Source organism: Rattus rattus, chromosome 3 (assembly GCF_011064425.1).
Source record: "Rattus rattus isolate New Zealand chromosome 3, Rrattus_CSIRO_v1, whole genome shotgun sequence".
NCBI lineage: Eukaryota > Metazoa > Chordata > Mammalia > Rodentia > Muridae > Rattus > Rattus rattus.
The window spans coordinates 17,980,792-17,996,180 of NC_046156.1; the positions used below are offsets into that span (position 1 = coordinate 17,980,792).

A 15,389-nucleotide genomic window follows, 5' to 3' on the forward strand; every position below is an offset into this window, starting at 1 on the left:
GGTGCTTCTTTCTACAAACTAACCTTACCTTCTTTGTCTTGTGACTAAAGGCGAACAGGAAGGGCTGAGCCACATCCTAACTAGAAACCGGTTCAAATATCTTGTGACAAAGATCCAAAGATGGATCTAATCAAAGCTCTCCCACAGCAATCACGTGCTCTTGGTTTTACAAGGCAGCTGTAATCTCGCACGAGGACACTTGACTTTGTCAGACCAAGCGCTCTCTGATTTGAATTGTTCCTGCTTCCTATTTCACTAATAGGCGTTCTTGCATATTCGCTATTGAATTTGCTTGCTCTGTTTGCTTGTTTATTGGTCGGAAACCTTATTTGTGGCTTGTTCTCTGTTTGAGAATAAACCCAGCTTTTCACTGTGACAAATGACATTCTCCAAATACTGAGTGACCACGCACAGACTAATTGCTATGGGTTTATCACTAAAAACCGTCACCTGCCACACGTCACCCTGCAGAATCATAGGTGGAGATGCAGAAATGGAAGCACCTTTTACTTCAGTGTTCATAGACCCGCGGTTTTCTCTGGACCCTTTAAATGGTTGTGATAGAAAAGAGCAACCCTAAATGGTTCTCATTACTGATTTTCTAGAAGATGTTTTGCTAAGGATGTTGTGGAGAGCAGATGAAGTCCTGAGTGAATGTGCGTTGTTGGTATTATTGACACGAGTGAGCACGGCTGGGTCAGACTCCAAAGCTTCACACGCAGGGGATAGTGAAACCTTTCTGTCCAAGTACTAATGTGGCCATTGTATGCACCAAGGAAGACTGCCACTTCCTCTCCCCCAAAACTGTACCCAGCCTGAAAAGACCCCAACGGAAATTAGGAAGCTCCACAGATAGACCTTCTACTGAGATTAGACTCCACCCTCCCACACACACACACACACACACACACACACACACACACACACACACACACACACACACACACACACAGAGAGAGAGAGAGAGAGAGAGAGAGAGAGAGAGAGAGAGAGAGAGAGACCCTCCTACTGAGATTGGACAGTCCTCCCTCCAACCCTCACTGAGATTTGCCATTCTCCCACAGATACCTCCTACTGATCTGAGCTAATTGACATCCAGGTTGGAGTTGCTTCTAGGAAATTATTGGTCCACTCCCCAAAGCACTTTGCAGCCATCCATCCGATGCCAGCTTTCTGTACACATGTCTTTCTTCCCCCAACACCCCAGCCTTGTAAATTCCTAAGCCTTGCAGGTCGCAGCATCATGGAACTTCAAAAAATGTTGCTGCCCTACATGCTGTTCTTTTCTGTATCTTGTTTGTTTCTTTTGTTTTCAGACAGGGTGTCTATATGGTCGTGGTTGTTCTGGTACTCACTGTGGAGACCAGGCTGGCCTGGAACTCACAGAGATCTGTCTGCCTCTCCCTCCCAAGGGCTGGGTTTAGAGGTGTGCACTCCCTGCCTTGTTTCCAGTAGCCTGAAGTTTATATTTTTCCCCAAATAATAACTCTCCAGTTTTGTAATAATAAAATAGTGAAGAATTTGAATGGTGAGACTATAATTTCCCCCCAAATCTGTTTAAATACATTTATTTAGTCTAGATAACATTTGCTCTTACAATCATTCCTATGAGTCAAGAAATCAGCTGATTTCTGAAGGAGAGGTTTTGGAACTGTTTTATCCCAATGCCCATTAACAGAGACTCCCTTCTGCTCATAGAGTCTCACTACTGCAAGGTGACCTCCTCTCAGACTTGACATTCTTCTGCCTCTGTCTTCTGTGCCCTGGGGTTCCAGGCATGAACCACCACTATTGGCCTGTTTGTTAAAGACTGAACTTTAAAAAAAAGAGCAACAACCAAAGACATTTGTTTTATTATTTTGAATTATGTGCACCTGTGTACAGTGAGCTGCGGCTACCCTTGAAAGCCAGAAGAGGTTGCTAGATCCCTGGCCCTGGTATTACAGTTGTGAGCTGCTTAATGTGTTTACCAGGAACTCTGCAAGAGCAGCAAGTTCCTTTTTACCACTGAGCCATTCAGCCAGAGACTGAATTTCAATATTAGGAGCTATTGTGTCCATGAAAACCACACACTAAAAGCTTTATTCTATATGACTACCTAGTTCCAAATACTCTGATATTATTAGACACTCAGAACTCCAAAGGTGTTGAAGTATGCCCACAGGGTGTGACTTCGATGCCATTTCTTTCTTTCCTGCCGTCACTCCTCACAGTATTCTAAATTGACCTGGAGAGACTCCAAAAAAGATTTATCTCTTAAAGCCCCCTCGGGCCAGTAATCCTTCTTCTGAGAGCTGGAGGGGGGGAATGGAAACAGGAGATAACTGTATTCATAGAGATGCCCCGTGCAGTGTTACCCACAATTGCATAAAACTACCAGCAAGATAAATGCTCAGATCAGGGTGCTCGAAACTTTAGCCATGCTGTTCTAAATCAGGAAGCAGCCTGATGATTGGATTAGGAAATGGTATGCATCCTGGTGCGGTTAAGCCACTAAAGTCAATCCAGGTCCCCAAGGACATTTTCTAAGCCATACATTCCCGAGGCTGGCTCTGTTCCTTCAGCTGCTGGAAAGCAAATGCAGTAACGGCTGGAGTGCTGGAGCCTCTTGGTAGCCTTGTGACTGACCCATCTGCAGAGAGAGCACACCCAGTGAATATAGATTTATGTGGTACCCATAAACTGAAAGGTGGTATTTTAAAATGCAACTGCTCGTAGGGCATAGGAGATGCCCCCAGCCAGAGAAGAGGAGCCTGGTGTGCAAGCGTGAGGACCTGAGTTTGCATCCCCAAGGCTCATGGGAAAAAGCCAGCCCGGGTGCAGGTGTCTCCAACCCTTGGGCAGGGGCAGACACACACACAGACACAGACACACAGACACACATACACATGTGTACGTATAGCCCCTGGAGCTGCCTGACAGGCCTGTCTAGCCATTTGGTGAGTGCCAGGTTCAATGAGAGACCCTGTCCTAAAAGGTAAGGTGGAGAGTGATCAAAGTGTGCACATACATGCACATGTGTCCCCCTTCCACATGCGTGTGCTACATATTCAACTTTCAAAAAATTACCTATACCGTTCTTTACAATGACGAAGAGAAATGAATGTGGTTCTGTTGGCAGGACTCTCCATTATAGCAAGCAGGCTATGCCCGCTTTCTTCCTTAATGGTTTTCCCCTGTATGCAAGTCTCTATTCTGCCTGCTCACCTCTGGGTCATCTGTTCTACTTCAGTCTTTTCACAACATGGTTTAATGTTGAAGTGCCCTGACAAATACCCATTCTGAATGCCTCCTCCTCCCCCTCAGGTTATGTTAAACTCCAGCTACAACCTTTCAGAATTTCAGAACACTGTTCCAGGGTCATGTGATACAAGCTACACCTCAGCTTAATAAGAATGTAGCTTGGGCTCGCTTTCAAACAACTGCCGGATTGTGACAGATCATACCTTCAAGCACTTTTTATTGGGAACTGAAAGAAAAAGCGCGGATTTAGAGCTGGATGCAAAGCTACAGTCGCAATACTTCAGGAAGCTTTTGGCCTAAGCTATACAGCCACAGCCTATCTTCATCTCTGAGCCGAACTTAATAGTACAGAAATATATATTCAGCATACCCAGTCTGAATATCTGAGCAATGAATGACATATCCCAAAATCCACGTGATGTTAAGTCCTATTAGTGTATCACCAGCAGAACGTTTGATACACGAGGCTTTGTTATATCAAGAATAGAACTATTGAAAACACTATATAAAATCACCTTCAGGCTCTGTGCATACAGTGTATATGAAACTAAAGGATGTCTTTAAAATCGGATCCCACCCCAAAAATACCTCATTATGTATATACAAACATTCCAAAATTTGAAAAAAAAATCCAAATCAGGTAGAATCCCATACATTTTGGATGAAAGTCAGTCAACATATGCTTCTCTGTTAATTGTTTACCACATAAACTAAAGGGCAGGCTACACAATTTAAGACAAATCAAACATTGTAGACAGCTGCTCTCACTTCCTGAAAATTCATAACTCTAAGCACAAGGAAGACTATATTAATATTTACACATGACCTCATGTCTAATTTTCATCATTTAAATTCATGCAAAATGCACCCATATTGTCCCATAATGCACCATGTTGCGTGTGCCGCGTTTCATTCGGTCATGTTTTATTCACGCAAACAGATCTCGTTCATTTATTCAGTTGGTTTTTTTTTTAAGCAACAGAATTGAGCCAAATTCTTTGACTAGATGCTATAGTCTATTTACCCCGACTAATAACGGACGAAATGTTCCCTCCAGTTCTTTGTTATCACAACCAATGCCATCCAGAATGCCTTTGACAATATTTATGTCAAACGTGGATGTAAACACCTACCAGTGTAGCCAGGACCTCAGAGACCAGATACATATTACATGTTGTTCATTGTTGTAAAAATGATTCCTAGGAAATGGATCTGTTTCCTCTGATAGTGTTCTAGAAGGTGCATTTCCGCAGACTCGGGCAACACCAGTTGAGACATCCTGTCAGTATCATTTTAAATTGGAAACCAAACTCTGACTAGAAATATCTGCTTAACAGGCAAAAGCAAGACAGCTGTACCACTCCCCTCCTTCCTTTCTTGCATGGCTTTGCTGGTTTGTACCCTGTTTATTCCTACTAGCAAGAGTGCAAAAATATTGCAAAAAATGGTCTTCCATACCGGGTCCATCAGTTTCTACCTTCCTTCCCTATGCTGTTTTTCTCCTTAGCACTTACCAACTACTGTACCTTTAACCTGCCCGTCTTTGAAACGTGGGCTGTAAATGGTACTAATTTTGTTTCTTTTGCTTGCTACAGTATTCCCAGCAACTGATGACTGCAGCCGACTTGCAATCATTGTTGATGTCAAGTAAATAAACTGTGGTAAGCAGCCTCACTACCACTGAGCAGCAGCCCAAATAAACTGATTTTAAAATGAAGTAAAGTGTTTCAATATATAAGAGCAAAGAAAAAGTAAAACTCCTTCCTCACCATCCTGTTCAGCCCTACTGGTAACAACTCCTGCTTCCTTTCCCAAAGCTAACTCCTTGTACGTTTATAACTCTTTTTTTTTTCATATAAATTATTACAGCAAAATCATGCATCACAGTAGAAACAGAAAATGCCATGGGTTTAGTTTTACGTAGTCGTTTGCTTAAGATAACCTTTTAAAAAGCTAAATTATAAGGTGTTCTATAAGTTGCTTCCCCGTAATAGATCTTAGAGATAGTATCATGGCCATGCAGAAAACTTCTCTCCTTAATAAAAGTTTTTATTTTAGTTTTAACTATGTGTACACGTGATTTCTGGGTATGAGTATGTGCAGGAGGGTGCCAGAAGAGGCCAGAAGAAGGCGCCATCTGGCTGTGAGCCACCTGTCAGGGGTTCTGGAGAAACAGCAGCAGTAGCAGTTTTGTTTTGTTTTTTGGAATATCGTCTCACTATTTAGCTCTGGCTAGCCACAAACCCACAGAAATCTGCCTGCTTCTGCCTCCTGAGTGCTGGGATTAAAGGCTGGTACTGTTCCATTCAAAACAGCAGACTCTAAGCTCTTGTGCCTGAGGACGTAAATCTTAACTTCGTAATTATGCAGTGGGGGCCTCGTGTCTAATTATTTTGGAGCGGGTCCCACATTATGGATTAGCTGGAGACCTAAGGCTTAGGACCTAAGCAGAGACGCTCCAGAAACCTAACTAAAATGACTCGGAAACATGCTAATAGTATATGAAGTTGTGGGAACAACCTTTAGCATTTTAGGAAGCCATCAATAAGTGAAAGACGGGAGTCAAAGGGAGGTAAGTTCAAAACAACAGCGATGGCGTTCTGATGGCCAAATCCAGGTGCCCCAAATTCATTTATTTAAGAAACGGGGATTTGCCTACCGTGTGCTACAATCTGCTCAGCCCCTCTCCTGGAACCTGTATTTGTGGAGGGAGAGATAGATACATAAATGGGGAAAACGTGCTATAAACTAGATAGCGTTAGGTGCTCGGAGAAAAATAGGGAAGTCTGGGCGGGCAAGCAAGAACTGCTTTTATAAATTGATTTATCAATAGATCGCTTGTTTTATAGATGAGATCTTACCATATTGCCTACGTTGGTGTCAAATGTGGTTTTCGTTTTACCTCAGCCACTGAAGTAGCTTTAAAGGAAGGGCACAGGTCCACCAGATCCAGTCAGGAGTTACAGTTTTAGGTGGAAGGTCAGGTCCTCCCCTGAGGAAAGGTTTGAATGAAGATCTGAGGTAGTCAGGTAGCCTAGGGTAAGACATTCCAGGACAGGGAATCACAAGTTCACGGTAATAAACTGGAGCTTGCCTGGTCTCCAGGGAAAGGCAAGGGGGCCAGGGTGGCGAGACCTCAGCAAGGGTAGGGAAGACGTGATGAGGCAAGGGGAATGCAGGGGAAACGAGGGACAAAATCGGCTTCTATAATCAACACAACAGTCAATGTAAACGTTTTTCAGCTTTATTTTTATGTGTGTGTGGATGCCCACAGAGGCCAGGGAGGACACAGGATTTCCTGGGGGCGGAATGACATTGACTGCCCGAAGTGGATTCTGGGAAAGAAGTGCAGCTCCTGTAGAAAAGCACCACGTGCCTGTAACTGCTGAGCTGTCTCCCCAGCCTCCCAACGAAAGGTCCTGAGCTCTTCAAATAATCACACTCAAGGGTAGAGCATGATGCCAGGATTTCACCAGGAGAACATTTCTGAGGGGAGAAGTCTAGAAAATGGGAGTTTTATTTTTCCACTCACTCGTTGTTTACCAGATTGTATCATGGATTCTAAAAGTAGAACCATAGTGAATTAACAGTTATCTATGGAGAAAGAAAGCTATGTTTTAGAACCTGTAGCCAGAGCGGCATATTTGTTGGGTTAATGGACAACTAAAGAGTCTGTTCAAAAACACCGCTTTCCGACACTACTTGTGTAATATTTCTTTTACAAATGCTGAGTGGCAATCTAAAGAAGGTGACGTCTGTGTACATGGTGAAGTTAACATTGATTAGAAAATCCATCCTACATCTGATAGAGGGCTAATATCCAAAATATACAAAGAACTCAAGAAGTTAGACTCCAGAGAGCCAAATAACCCTATTAAAAATGGAGTTCAGAGCTAAACAAAACATTCTCAGCTGAGGATTATCAAATGGCCAAAAAGCACCTAAAGAAATGTTCAACATCCTTAGTCATCAGGGAAATGCAAGTCAAAACAACCCTGAGATTTCACCTCACACCAGTGAGAATGGCTAAGATCAAAAACTCAGGGGACAGCAAATGCTGGCGAGGATGTGGAGAAAGAGGAACACTCCTCCATTGTTGCTGGGATTGCAGACTGGTACAACCATTCTGGAAATCAGTCTGGAGGTTCCTCAGAAAATTGGACATTGAACTATCTGAGGACCCAGCTATACCTCTCCTGGGCATATACCCAAATGATGCTCCAACATATAAAAAAGACACGTGCTCCACTATGTTCATAGCAGCCTTATTCATAGTAGCCAGAAGCTGAACAGAACTCAGATGCCCTTCAACAGAGGAATGGAGACAGAAAATCTACACAATGGTGTACTATTCAGTTATCAAAAACAATGACTTTATGAAATTCATAGGCAAATGGAATGAACTAGAAATCATCATCCTGAGTGAGGTAACTCAATCACAGAAAAACACACTTGGTATGCACTCATTGATAAGTGGATATTAGCCAAAAAGCTTGAATTATCCAAGATGCAGTCTACAGACCACAGGAAGCTCAAGAAGAAGGATGACCAAAATGCAGATGCTCCCACTCCTTCTTAAAAGGGGGAAAAATCCATAGGAGGGGATATGGAAGCAAAGTTTAGAGCAGCGACTGAAGGAACAGTCATTCAGAGCCTTTGGCCCATATATATACAGCCACCAAAACTAGATAAGATTGATGAAGCTAAAAAATGCATGCTGAAAGGGACTGGATATAGATCTCTCCTGAGAGACACACCCAGAGCATGTCCAATCCAGAGGTCAATGCTAGCAGCAAACCACTGAATTGAGAACAGGACCCCCTTAGGGGGAATTAGAGGAAAAATAGAAAGAGTTGAAGGAGCTTGCAATCCCATAAAAACAATAATGTCAACCAACCAGAGCTCCCAGGGACTAAACCACTACTGAAAGACTATACATGGACTGACCCAGGGCTCCAACTGCATTTGCCCCTTGTTGGGGCACCAGGGGAAGGGGAAGCCCTTGGTCTTGCCAAGGCTGGACCCCTACTGCAGGGGAATATGGGGAGGCACTAAGGGGGATGTATAGGGGGAATACCTGTATAGGGGAGGGGGAGGGAATGGGGCCTTATGGATAGGAAACCGGGAAGGGGAATAACATTTGAAATGTAAGTAAAGAAATATATCTAATAAAAAATTAAAAAATAATAATAATTAAAAGAAAAACAAAAAGAAATAGAAAATTGTTTCTTTTTCAAGTAATATATGGAGTCTCTTACTCCTATGTAAAATATTTTATTGAAGTTTTAAAACATTTGTAAACATTGAAGGGTATATGCTTGTATATGTCCCAATCTGAATAAAAAATACTACGTGAAAAGTAAATGTGCTGCCTAAACCAGAAAAAAAGAAAAGGAAAGGAAATCCAGTTATCACTACAATTTATTTCTGATAGGTCCCAGGATGGCTGTTTGTTGGCAGGGGAGCTTCTGCTTTAACTGGAAGGAAGGAGTAATTGGCTGTGTTCTCAGAGCAGCAATACAATGAAGTCCTCGTGTCTCTGAAATGTGGTTGAGATCTCTGTTTTCTTTTGTCTACCAGTAGGGCTTACCTACCTGGGAAACCCCTTGTTTTATCAGGGTATAATTTTTCACTTAAAATGTTTGGTGACTGCGTGTTTATATAGTTGCTCTTGTTAGGATGCGGGAAATCCTTGAGTTTAAGAACATTGGCGGTCTGGGTCCTGCTAAGACTGAACCCCAGTGAACTAGACTGTTGGGGGAGGGCGGCAATGGGGGAGGTGGGAGGGAACACCCATAAGGAAGGGGAGGGGGGGGATGTTTGCCCGAAACCGGGAAAGGGAATAACACTCGGAATGTAAATAAGAAATACTCAAGTTAATAAAAAAAAAAAAAAAAAAAAAAAAAAAAAAAAAAAAAAAAAAGAACATTGGCGGTAACCTGCCCCTCTCTCCTACCTCCTCACAATCCTGACCAACTGTTCTCAGGAATCTGACAGGCACCCACTGAGGGGCCGCTCACTCTCTGCCTCTGACCAATAGATCTTTTGGAAGGTTGACCTGGAACTCTGTCCTTTATTTCCGACAGCAATACTTCCATAGAAAACAGAAAACGCTACATTTGGCTAAACAAACAAAGGTTTGTTTGTCTTGTGCATCACAAAGTCCACTGGTGGGTGCAGTGGCTTGGTTTGCCTCCCCACCCCAAGCCCTTTCCACCATTCCCCAGTGTCCTTGCTGGAAAGTCCATTCCTCTCCTGGCATTAAAGCCAGTTCTAGGATTCTGGTATGTACTGAAGAGGAGCTGAGACATCCAGGCTTGTTTACTGAACAACTACTGGATTCTTAGACTTTTCATTGAGAGACATCCATTGTTGGACTAGCTGAATCACAGAGCCACTTTAATAAATGTGTGTGTGTGTGTGTGTGTGTGTGTGTGTGTGTGTGTGTGTGTGTGTGTTTGCAGAGCTTAAGCATAGGGGGCCTCAAAGCTCACCTCCATAGTGATACACTTCCTCCAACAAGGCCACACCTCCTAATAGTGTCCTTCCCCATGGATAAGCCATTCAAACACATGAACCTATCAGGGCCAAGCCTATTCAGACCACCACAGACAGTAAAACAGTCACAGAAATGAGACTTGAGGGGTGGTGGATACAGACAGGCATGAAATTCAGCAGACAGGCCTAGGCTGGAGATCGAGATTCACTAATGTAGAGTAAGTGAATTTATTTAGGAAAAAAAATTAGCATGGTATAGGTCAAAATACTGACAGTCAAGGAACAGAAGAGCTGAGAACAGCCAGATAGGTAATAACAACTTAACAGTTGGTATGTCACGTCATTGGGGCAAGGAGGCAGCGGGGCGGGGGGGATTGTGGTAAACACTGAGGTAAAGGCAGAGGGGAACTGGGAATTTCCCCCACTTTATTATTATCAGCATATACACATATACTTTTGAGACAGGCTCTCTCAGGGCCAGGAACAGAGGCATCATGGTCTTAGTTAGGTTTCTATACCCGTGATAAAACATAATCAAACAAGCAAGTTGGGGAAGAAGGGCTTTATTTGGCTTACACTTCCACATAGCTCTTCCTCATTGAAGGAAGTCAGGACAGGAACTGAAGCAGGGCAGGAACCTGGAGACCCGAGCTGATGCAGAGGCCAGGAAGAGGTGCTGCTTACTGGCTTGCTCAACTCGCTTTCCCATAGAACTCAGGACCACCACCCCAGGGACGGCCCCACCCACAATGGACGGGATCTTCTCTCATCAATCACTAATTTAGAAAATGTTCCACAGGCTTGCCTACGGTCCGATCTTATGGAGCCATTTTCTCAATCGATATAGGTGACTGCAGCTTGTGTTAAGTTGACATAAACCAGCCAGCACAGACACTAAGTGTCTTCACCGGAGAGCCAGGCACTGCTACGTGTGTGCTGGAGAATCAGTCAGAGCCTAAGCTGATCCTATTGCTCAGTCTCCTTGTCAGCCTCTTCCTGAGGCTGACTGAAGACTGAGGAGAGCAGCCTTTCCCCTGCCCTGGAGTGTTAAGGTCTTCATAAGCTCTCTCTTCTCCTCAGTCTAGTTCGAAGTTCCCTCCATAAAACCCACCCCAGCACACGCTAAAGTGGCAATTTGCGCCTCGACCCTCTGGTTCTGCTCTGCCCTGCCCTCATGTAGCACTTCCGGCGAGGCTGACATCCAACACACACCGCTTTCGTTGGTGTTTTAGTCTCTCCTGGCAACTATGAGGTCCTACTAATGGAAGACAAGACAGGTGGGGAAGACGGAAGGAGGGAGGGGAGATTCTGCCCCCCAGGAGGAAGAGATAAGAAGCACAGAAGAAAGAATACTACAAAGACATATGTGAGATGGAGAGGCATGAATGATCACTTGTGGAGGTCAGCAGAAAATAAAGACACGAGAAAACAGATGGGACTGACGTCTCTGAGAGTGTGAGGAGAAAGACGGTGGGAGCATGCGTGGAGACTGGCGCCCTGGCAAATCCAGGGCTGCAGGGCGCAGGCTCAAGGCCAGCGAAACACCTCCCCACGATCTCCATAGAGTGACAGGCAAAAGTTTCCCAAGAGGTTTATGTGCTGCCCCTGGCCTTTTAAGCCTTACTTTTTAAAATTGGTTTGGAAGTCAAACTTATTTTCAGGCGTAAGCTTTCCTTTTGAGACTTGGACCCACCAGTTTTAAAACCATCAACCTTCCTTCTCGAGTACATCATCATCCCCAACTCCTGTGGTCCACAAGGTTTGGGGATGACCTTTGTTACCCTGAGGTGAAGAAAGGACAGACAAATGCTGAGCTGGGATATCCGCAAGCAGTTTCTTTCTGTCCTTTTGTTTCTCCCACAAGCAGATGGACCCTGCTGTGACTTGGTTGTGATGCCGGTAGTGGGCTGTGACGGTAGTGGGCTGTGACGTGGGAAGAGAAGGGAGTGGGTTTGCTTTCTTATCACAGTATGCTAGCACTCACTGCTGTCACTGGGGAAGTGGATCACAGCGATGTCTATCAAAGGTTAAGGATGTGAGCTCATAGCTCCTAGCGCATGCCGGCTTGTGCTCGGCAGCCCAGGTGCAGACATAGAACTTCAACCCCAGGGTGGAGTTCATGTTTTTGGCCAGCTAGGCAAGTTCAAACTATAGGGCAATAAGTCAGTGTCCTGGCCGGGGTGACAGAACAATGGCATGGAAGGTTGGCCAGGAAATGAGTGCAGTTAAGGGGCCTCATAGGAATCACACTGAGGTGACAGCTGAGTTGATCAAACTGTGATCTGTGTGATATCACCTGGGAGGGCCAGAGACTGAGATTAGGTCTCAGTAGGTCTCAGAGGAAGAACTAGGATCTCTGTTTTTAAAAGGAGCTCTCGGTTGATCCTGATGTAAGAGGTCTATGGACCATTTTCTGGGAAACCCTGGGTTTGGAATTATAGTAAATTTAAATAAGAACTGAGAGGAAGAGAGGGACGGGCAGGAAGGAAAGGAAGGAAGGGGAGGAGGGAGAGACAGAGAGACAGAGACAGAAACACACACACATACACAGAGAGGGTGGGAAAGAGAGGGGAGAGAGAGAGAGAGAGAGAGAGAGAGAGAGAGAGAGAGAGAGAGAGAGAGAGAGAGAGAGCACCACGAAAGCATGAGCTGGAGACTGGTGATTACGGAGACAGGATGAATTTACTATCTCAAAGGTGAAACAGCAGGGAGTGATGACAGTTTCTAGGTGTGACCAAGAGAGTGGGTGGTTCAGGCAGAGTAGAGGTGAACATCAGCAGAGGCAACAAGGTCAAAGGAGGGAAAACATAGGCTGCCCATGTGGACCTTGAAGCCACCCCCAAGTCACAGCAGCCCTTGGAAGAGAAAAACAAAGCCAGGAGCAAAGTCCAGTGTCCCAGGGAGGGAGCTATAGGCACCATCACAGCTGGCTGGTGCGCAGCAGGACGGAGGTGAACCTGGTCACCTCCTGCGAGTGTTTGTAGCTCGCCAGACTTTATTCAGAATGAGCAGTAACAGTCACAGACCAGCTTCAGACGAAGTATGTGGTGGGTTTGTTTCTTTCTTTCATTTACTGAGAGTCAGTCTTATGTAACCCAGGATGGCCCCCAGCTTACTACTCACTGTGGATGACTCTGAACTCCTGCCTCCACCTCCCAAGTGCTGGGCTTGCAGGCCATGCTACACCTGGTGCAGCAAATACGATTTCTGTCCCCGCCCCCCCACCATAAGAAAATACAACACGGAGAAATTGACTCCCGCAAAATTACAGCAGAAGGTGCCTTAATATATTCCGAACGAGTCAAACCAGAGTGTACTGAACACCGTCAGGAATGGGGTTAACTTCGGAGACAGTGGAAATGTTTATTTAAATGTTTGTCCTGAAACGGTTTTTCCTTTTAGTGCCCACGAGGTGGCAGCACCGAGTAGTAAAGTCCTTGCAAGATGATGGAACCCTCACACCGGCACAACTCAAGACTTCCGGCTGTTCCACGCCCTGAAGATTTCTTCCGCAGCATCCAGTGTGCTGTCTTTCTAGAAATGAAATAATTGTATCGTTACATACCAGTATAAATTCGAGAAACTGGAATATTTAAACATAGAAGGCATGGATGAATGGTAGCGGCACACACCTTCAGAAAAACCCATTGAAGTTATAAGCCATGCTAGCAATACCCAAAGACTTAAGACGATGTCTAGCCTTAGGTGCAGAAGCAATGTCAAAGTAAAAACGCAAATGAGGAACTAAAATAAAGGGGAGGGATTGGGAGGTGGCTCGGTGGTTAAAGGTTGTTGCGGTAAATAATAAAAAATGGTGGAGCCTTTTAACCAGGCTGGCGTGGGCACTGTTGGGCCACATGGCACTGCGGGGTACTTTTATTTCAGTCGCTCCACACTGCTCCCGAGCAGACCCAGGCGGTCCTCGAGCCGTGCCAGCGTGGCGCCCTGCCGAGCTGGTCCTAGAGTTAGTTCTGGCCCTCGAGCGCCATATGGAGCTAACCATAATTTATCTCTGGTAAGCATCTCTCCCAGTTGGCAGCTCTCTGCTAGCAGCGAACTCTGGTTCCAGCTACCGGGTAAAACCAGGGCTCTAGAAGTCCAGCATGGGCTGGTCTATCGAAGCTCCCTGCCTGCTCTCTGCCCACACTTTCCACAACTGCCCACCCTCTGGTAGTTAAGGCACAAACTCCCAACTACCCGGTGAAATCATGACTCGATAAGCTGTAATTTATCAATCAACCAGATTTATGTGTTAAATTCTCAATCCACAATATATCCACACAATAAACTCACAACCAAATGATAAGGATATAAACCGCCCACCTAGATAAGGTAAACTGACTATAGAAATCCATCCCTTAAGAAATATTCATAACTACCTAGGGTCATTCAAGACCACCCGGATCTGGGTCGTCCTTCTTCATCTTGATTCTCCTTTTCCTTCTCTCTCGCCTTACAAAAACTTTGTCCCACCTTACTTTTTTTTACTCTCCAACCATGGCCTTGACCTAGCGTTATGCCAGCCCTCACCTGTGTACAGACATCAACCTAAAAGGTGTGCACTGTTCTTGCAGAGGAATTACGTTCTCAGCACCCAGGTGGGTGGCTCACAAAACTTCCTAAAACTTCCAGCTACAGGGGACAGGGGATCTGATGAACTCTCTCTCTGTTCTATGTGACACACACACACACACACACACACACACACACACACACACACTTAAAAAAGGAAGCAAAAACTAGAAACCTGAAAGCAGCCATTCAATCAGGTATGATTAGAGAGTCGATGAGTCCAGCGGTGACTACAGAGAAAAGTAGCACCAGGTCCTCCAGGCTTTCCTCTATCCATCCCCATTCTCCCAGACAACCTCTCCTAGTGGCTTTTAGGGTCAGTTCTAGTGCCTGTCGTTAAAATCCAGTCATGAGCTCAGGCTCCTACGCCCTCATCTGTGAACATTGAACTCACTACAGTCTGCCTTCGGCGCTATGATCATTGAGCATTCGTCCTCTTAACTTTTAAATAGGCAACGCACTATGGTATACAATTAAATGGAAGAGCAAATGATGGAGATCTAGCCTTGTGTGTTTTTCCCCTCCCTCTTCCTTTTCCACTGAAACAGGTAGGCAGGAAAGCCAGCTACTGGGGCTGAGAGAAGAGAATATCTACCTTTGGAGCCAGAAGCCTAGAATAGGATGGTGTAGCCAGGGCAGCTACTGTTCATGGCTGATGTAGGCAGGGGTGGCACTGGGAGACACCTGCCATGAGGCTGAGAGCCGGAAGTGAGATCAGAGAGTGCCTAGCATGGGGCATAGACTCAGGGGAAAGTGCCTCTGAGGTAGAGGAAAGCACTTCAGAGGTAGAAAGGCAGAGGAGAACAGTGCGAGGTGTCAGATGACAACAGTGACCACACGGGGACAGTGGCAGCAGCAGCTGGACTCAAAATATCAAAATCTTTTGGTAGGGTTATCCATGGAGAGATTTTGTGTGGTGTCTGTGTGTGTGTGTGTGTGTATGTGTGTGTGTGTGTGTGTGTGTGTGTGTATGAGAAAGAGAGAGAGAGAGAGAGAGAGAGAGAGAGAGAGAGAGAGGCTAGCCAGAGACCAATCATACACAGAGATACAGGGGTATTAAGTAATTAAATGATGGG

General features: G+C 45.1%; 1 protein-coding gene across 1 annotated transcript in view; it reads right to left on the bottom strand.

The window, feature by feature from the left end:
* Nucleotides 1-13,014: 13,014 nt before the first annotated feature.
* The window catches only part of Kyat3 (kynurenine aminotransferase 3), a 38,911-nt gene continuing 36,536 nt past the window's right edge, over nt 13,015-15,389 (bottom strand). The window contains exon 14 of the mRNA XM_032897241.1: nt 13,015-13,275. Coding sequence (XP_032753132.1) covers nt 13,213-13,275 — 63 coding nt within the window. The 3' untranslated portion in view covers nt 13,015-13,212. The remainder of the gene's footprint in view (nt 13,276-15,389) is intronic.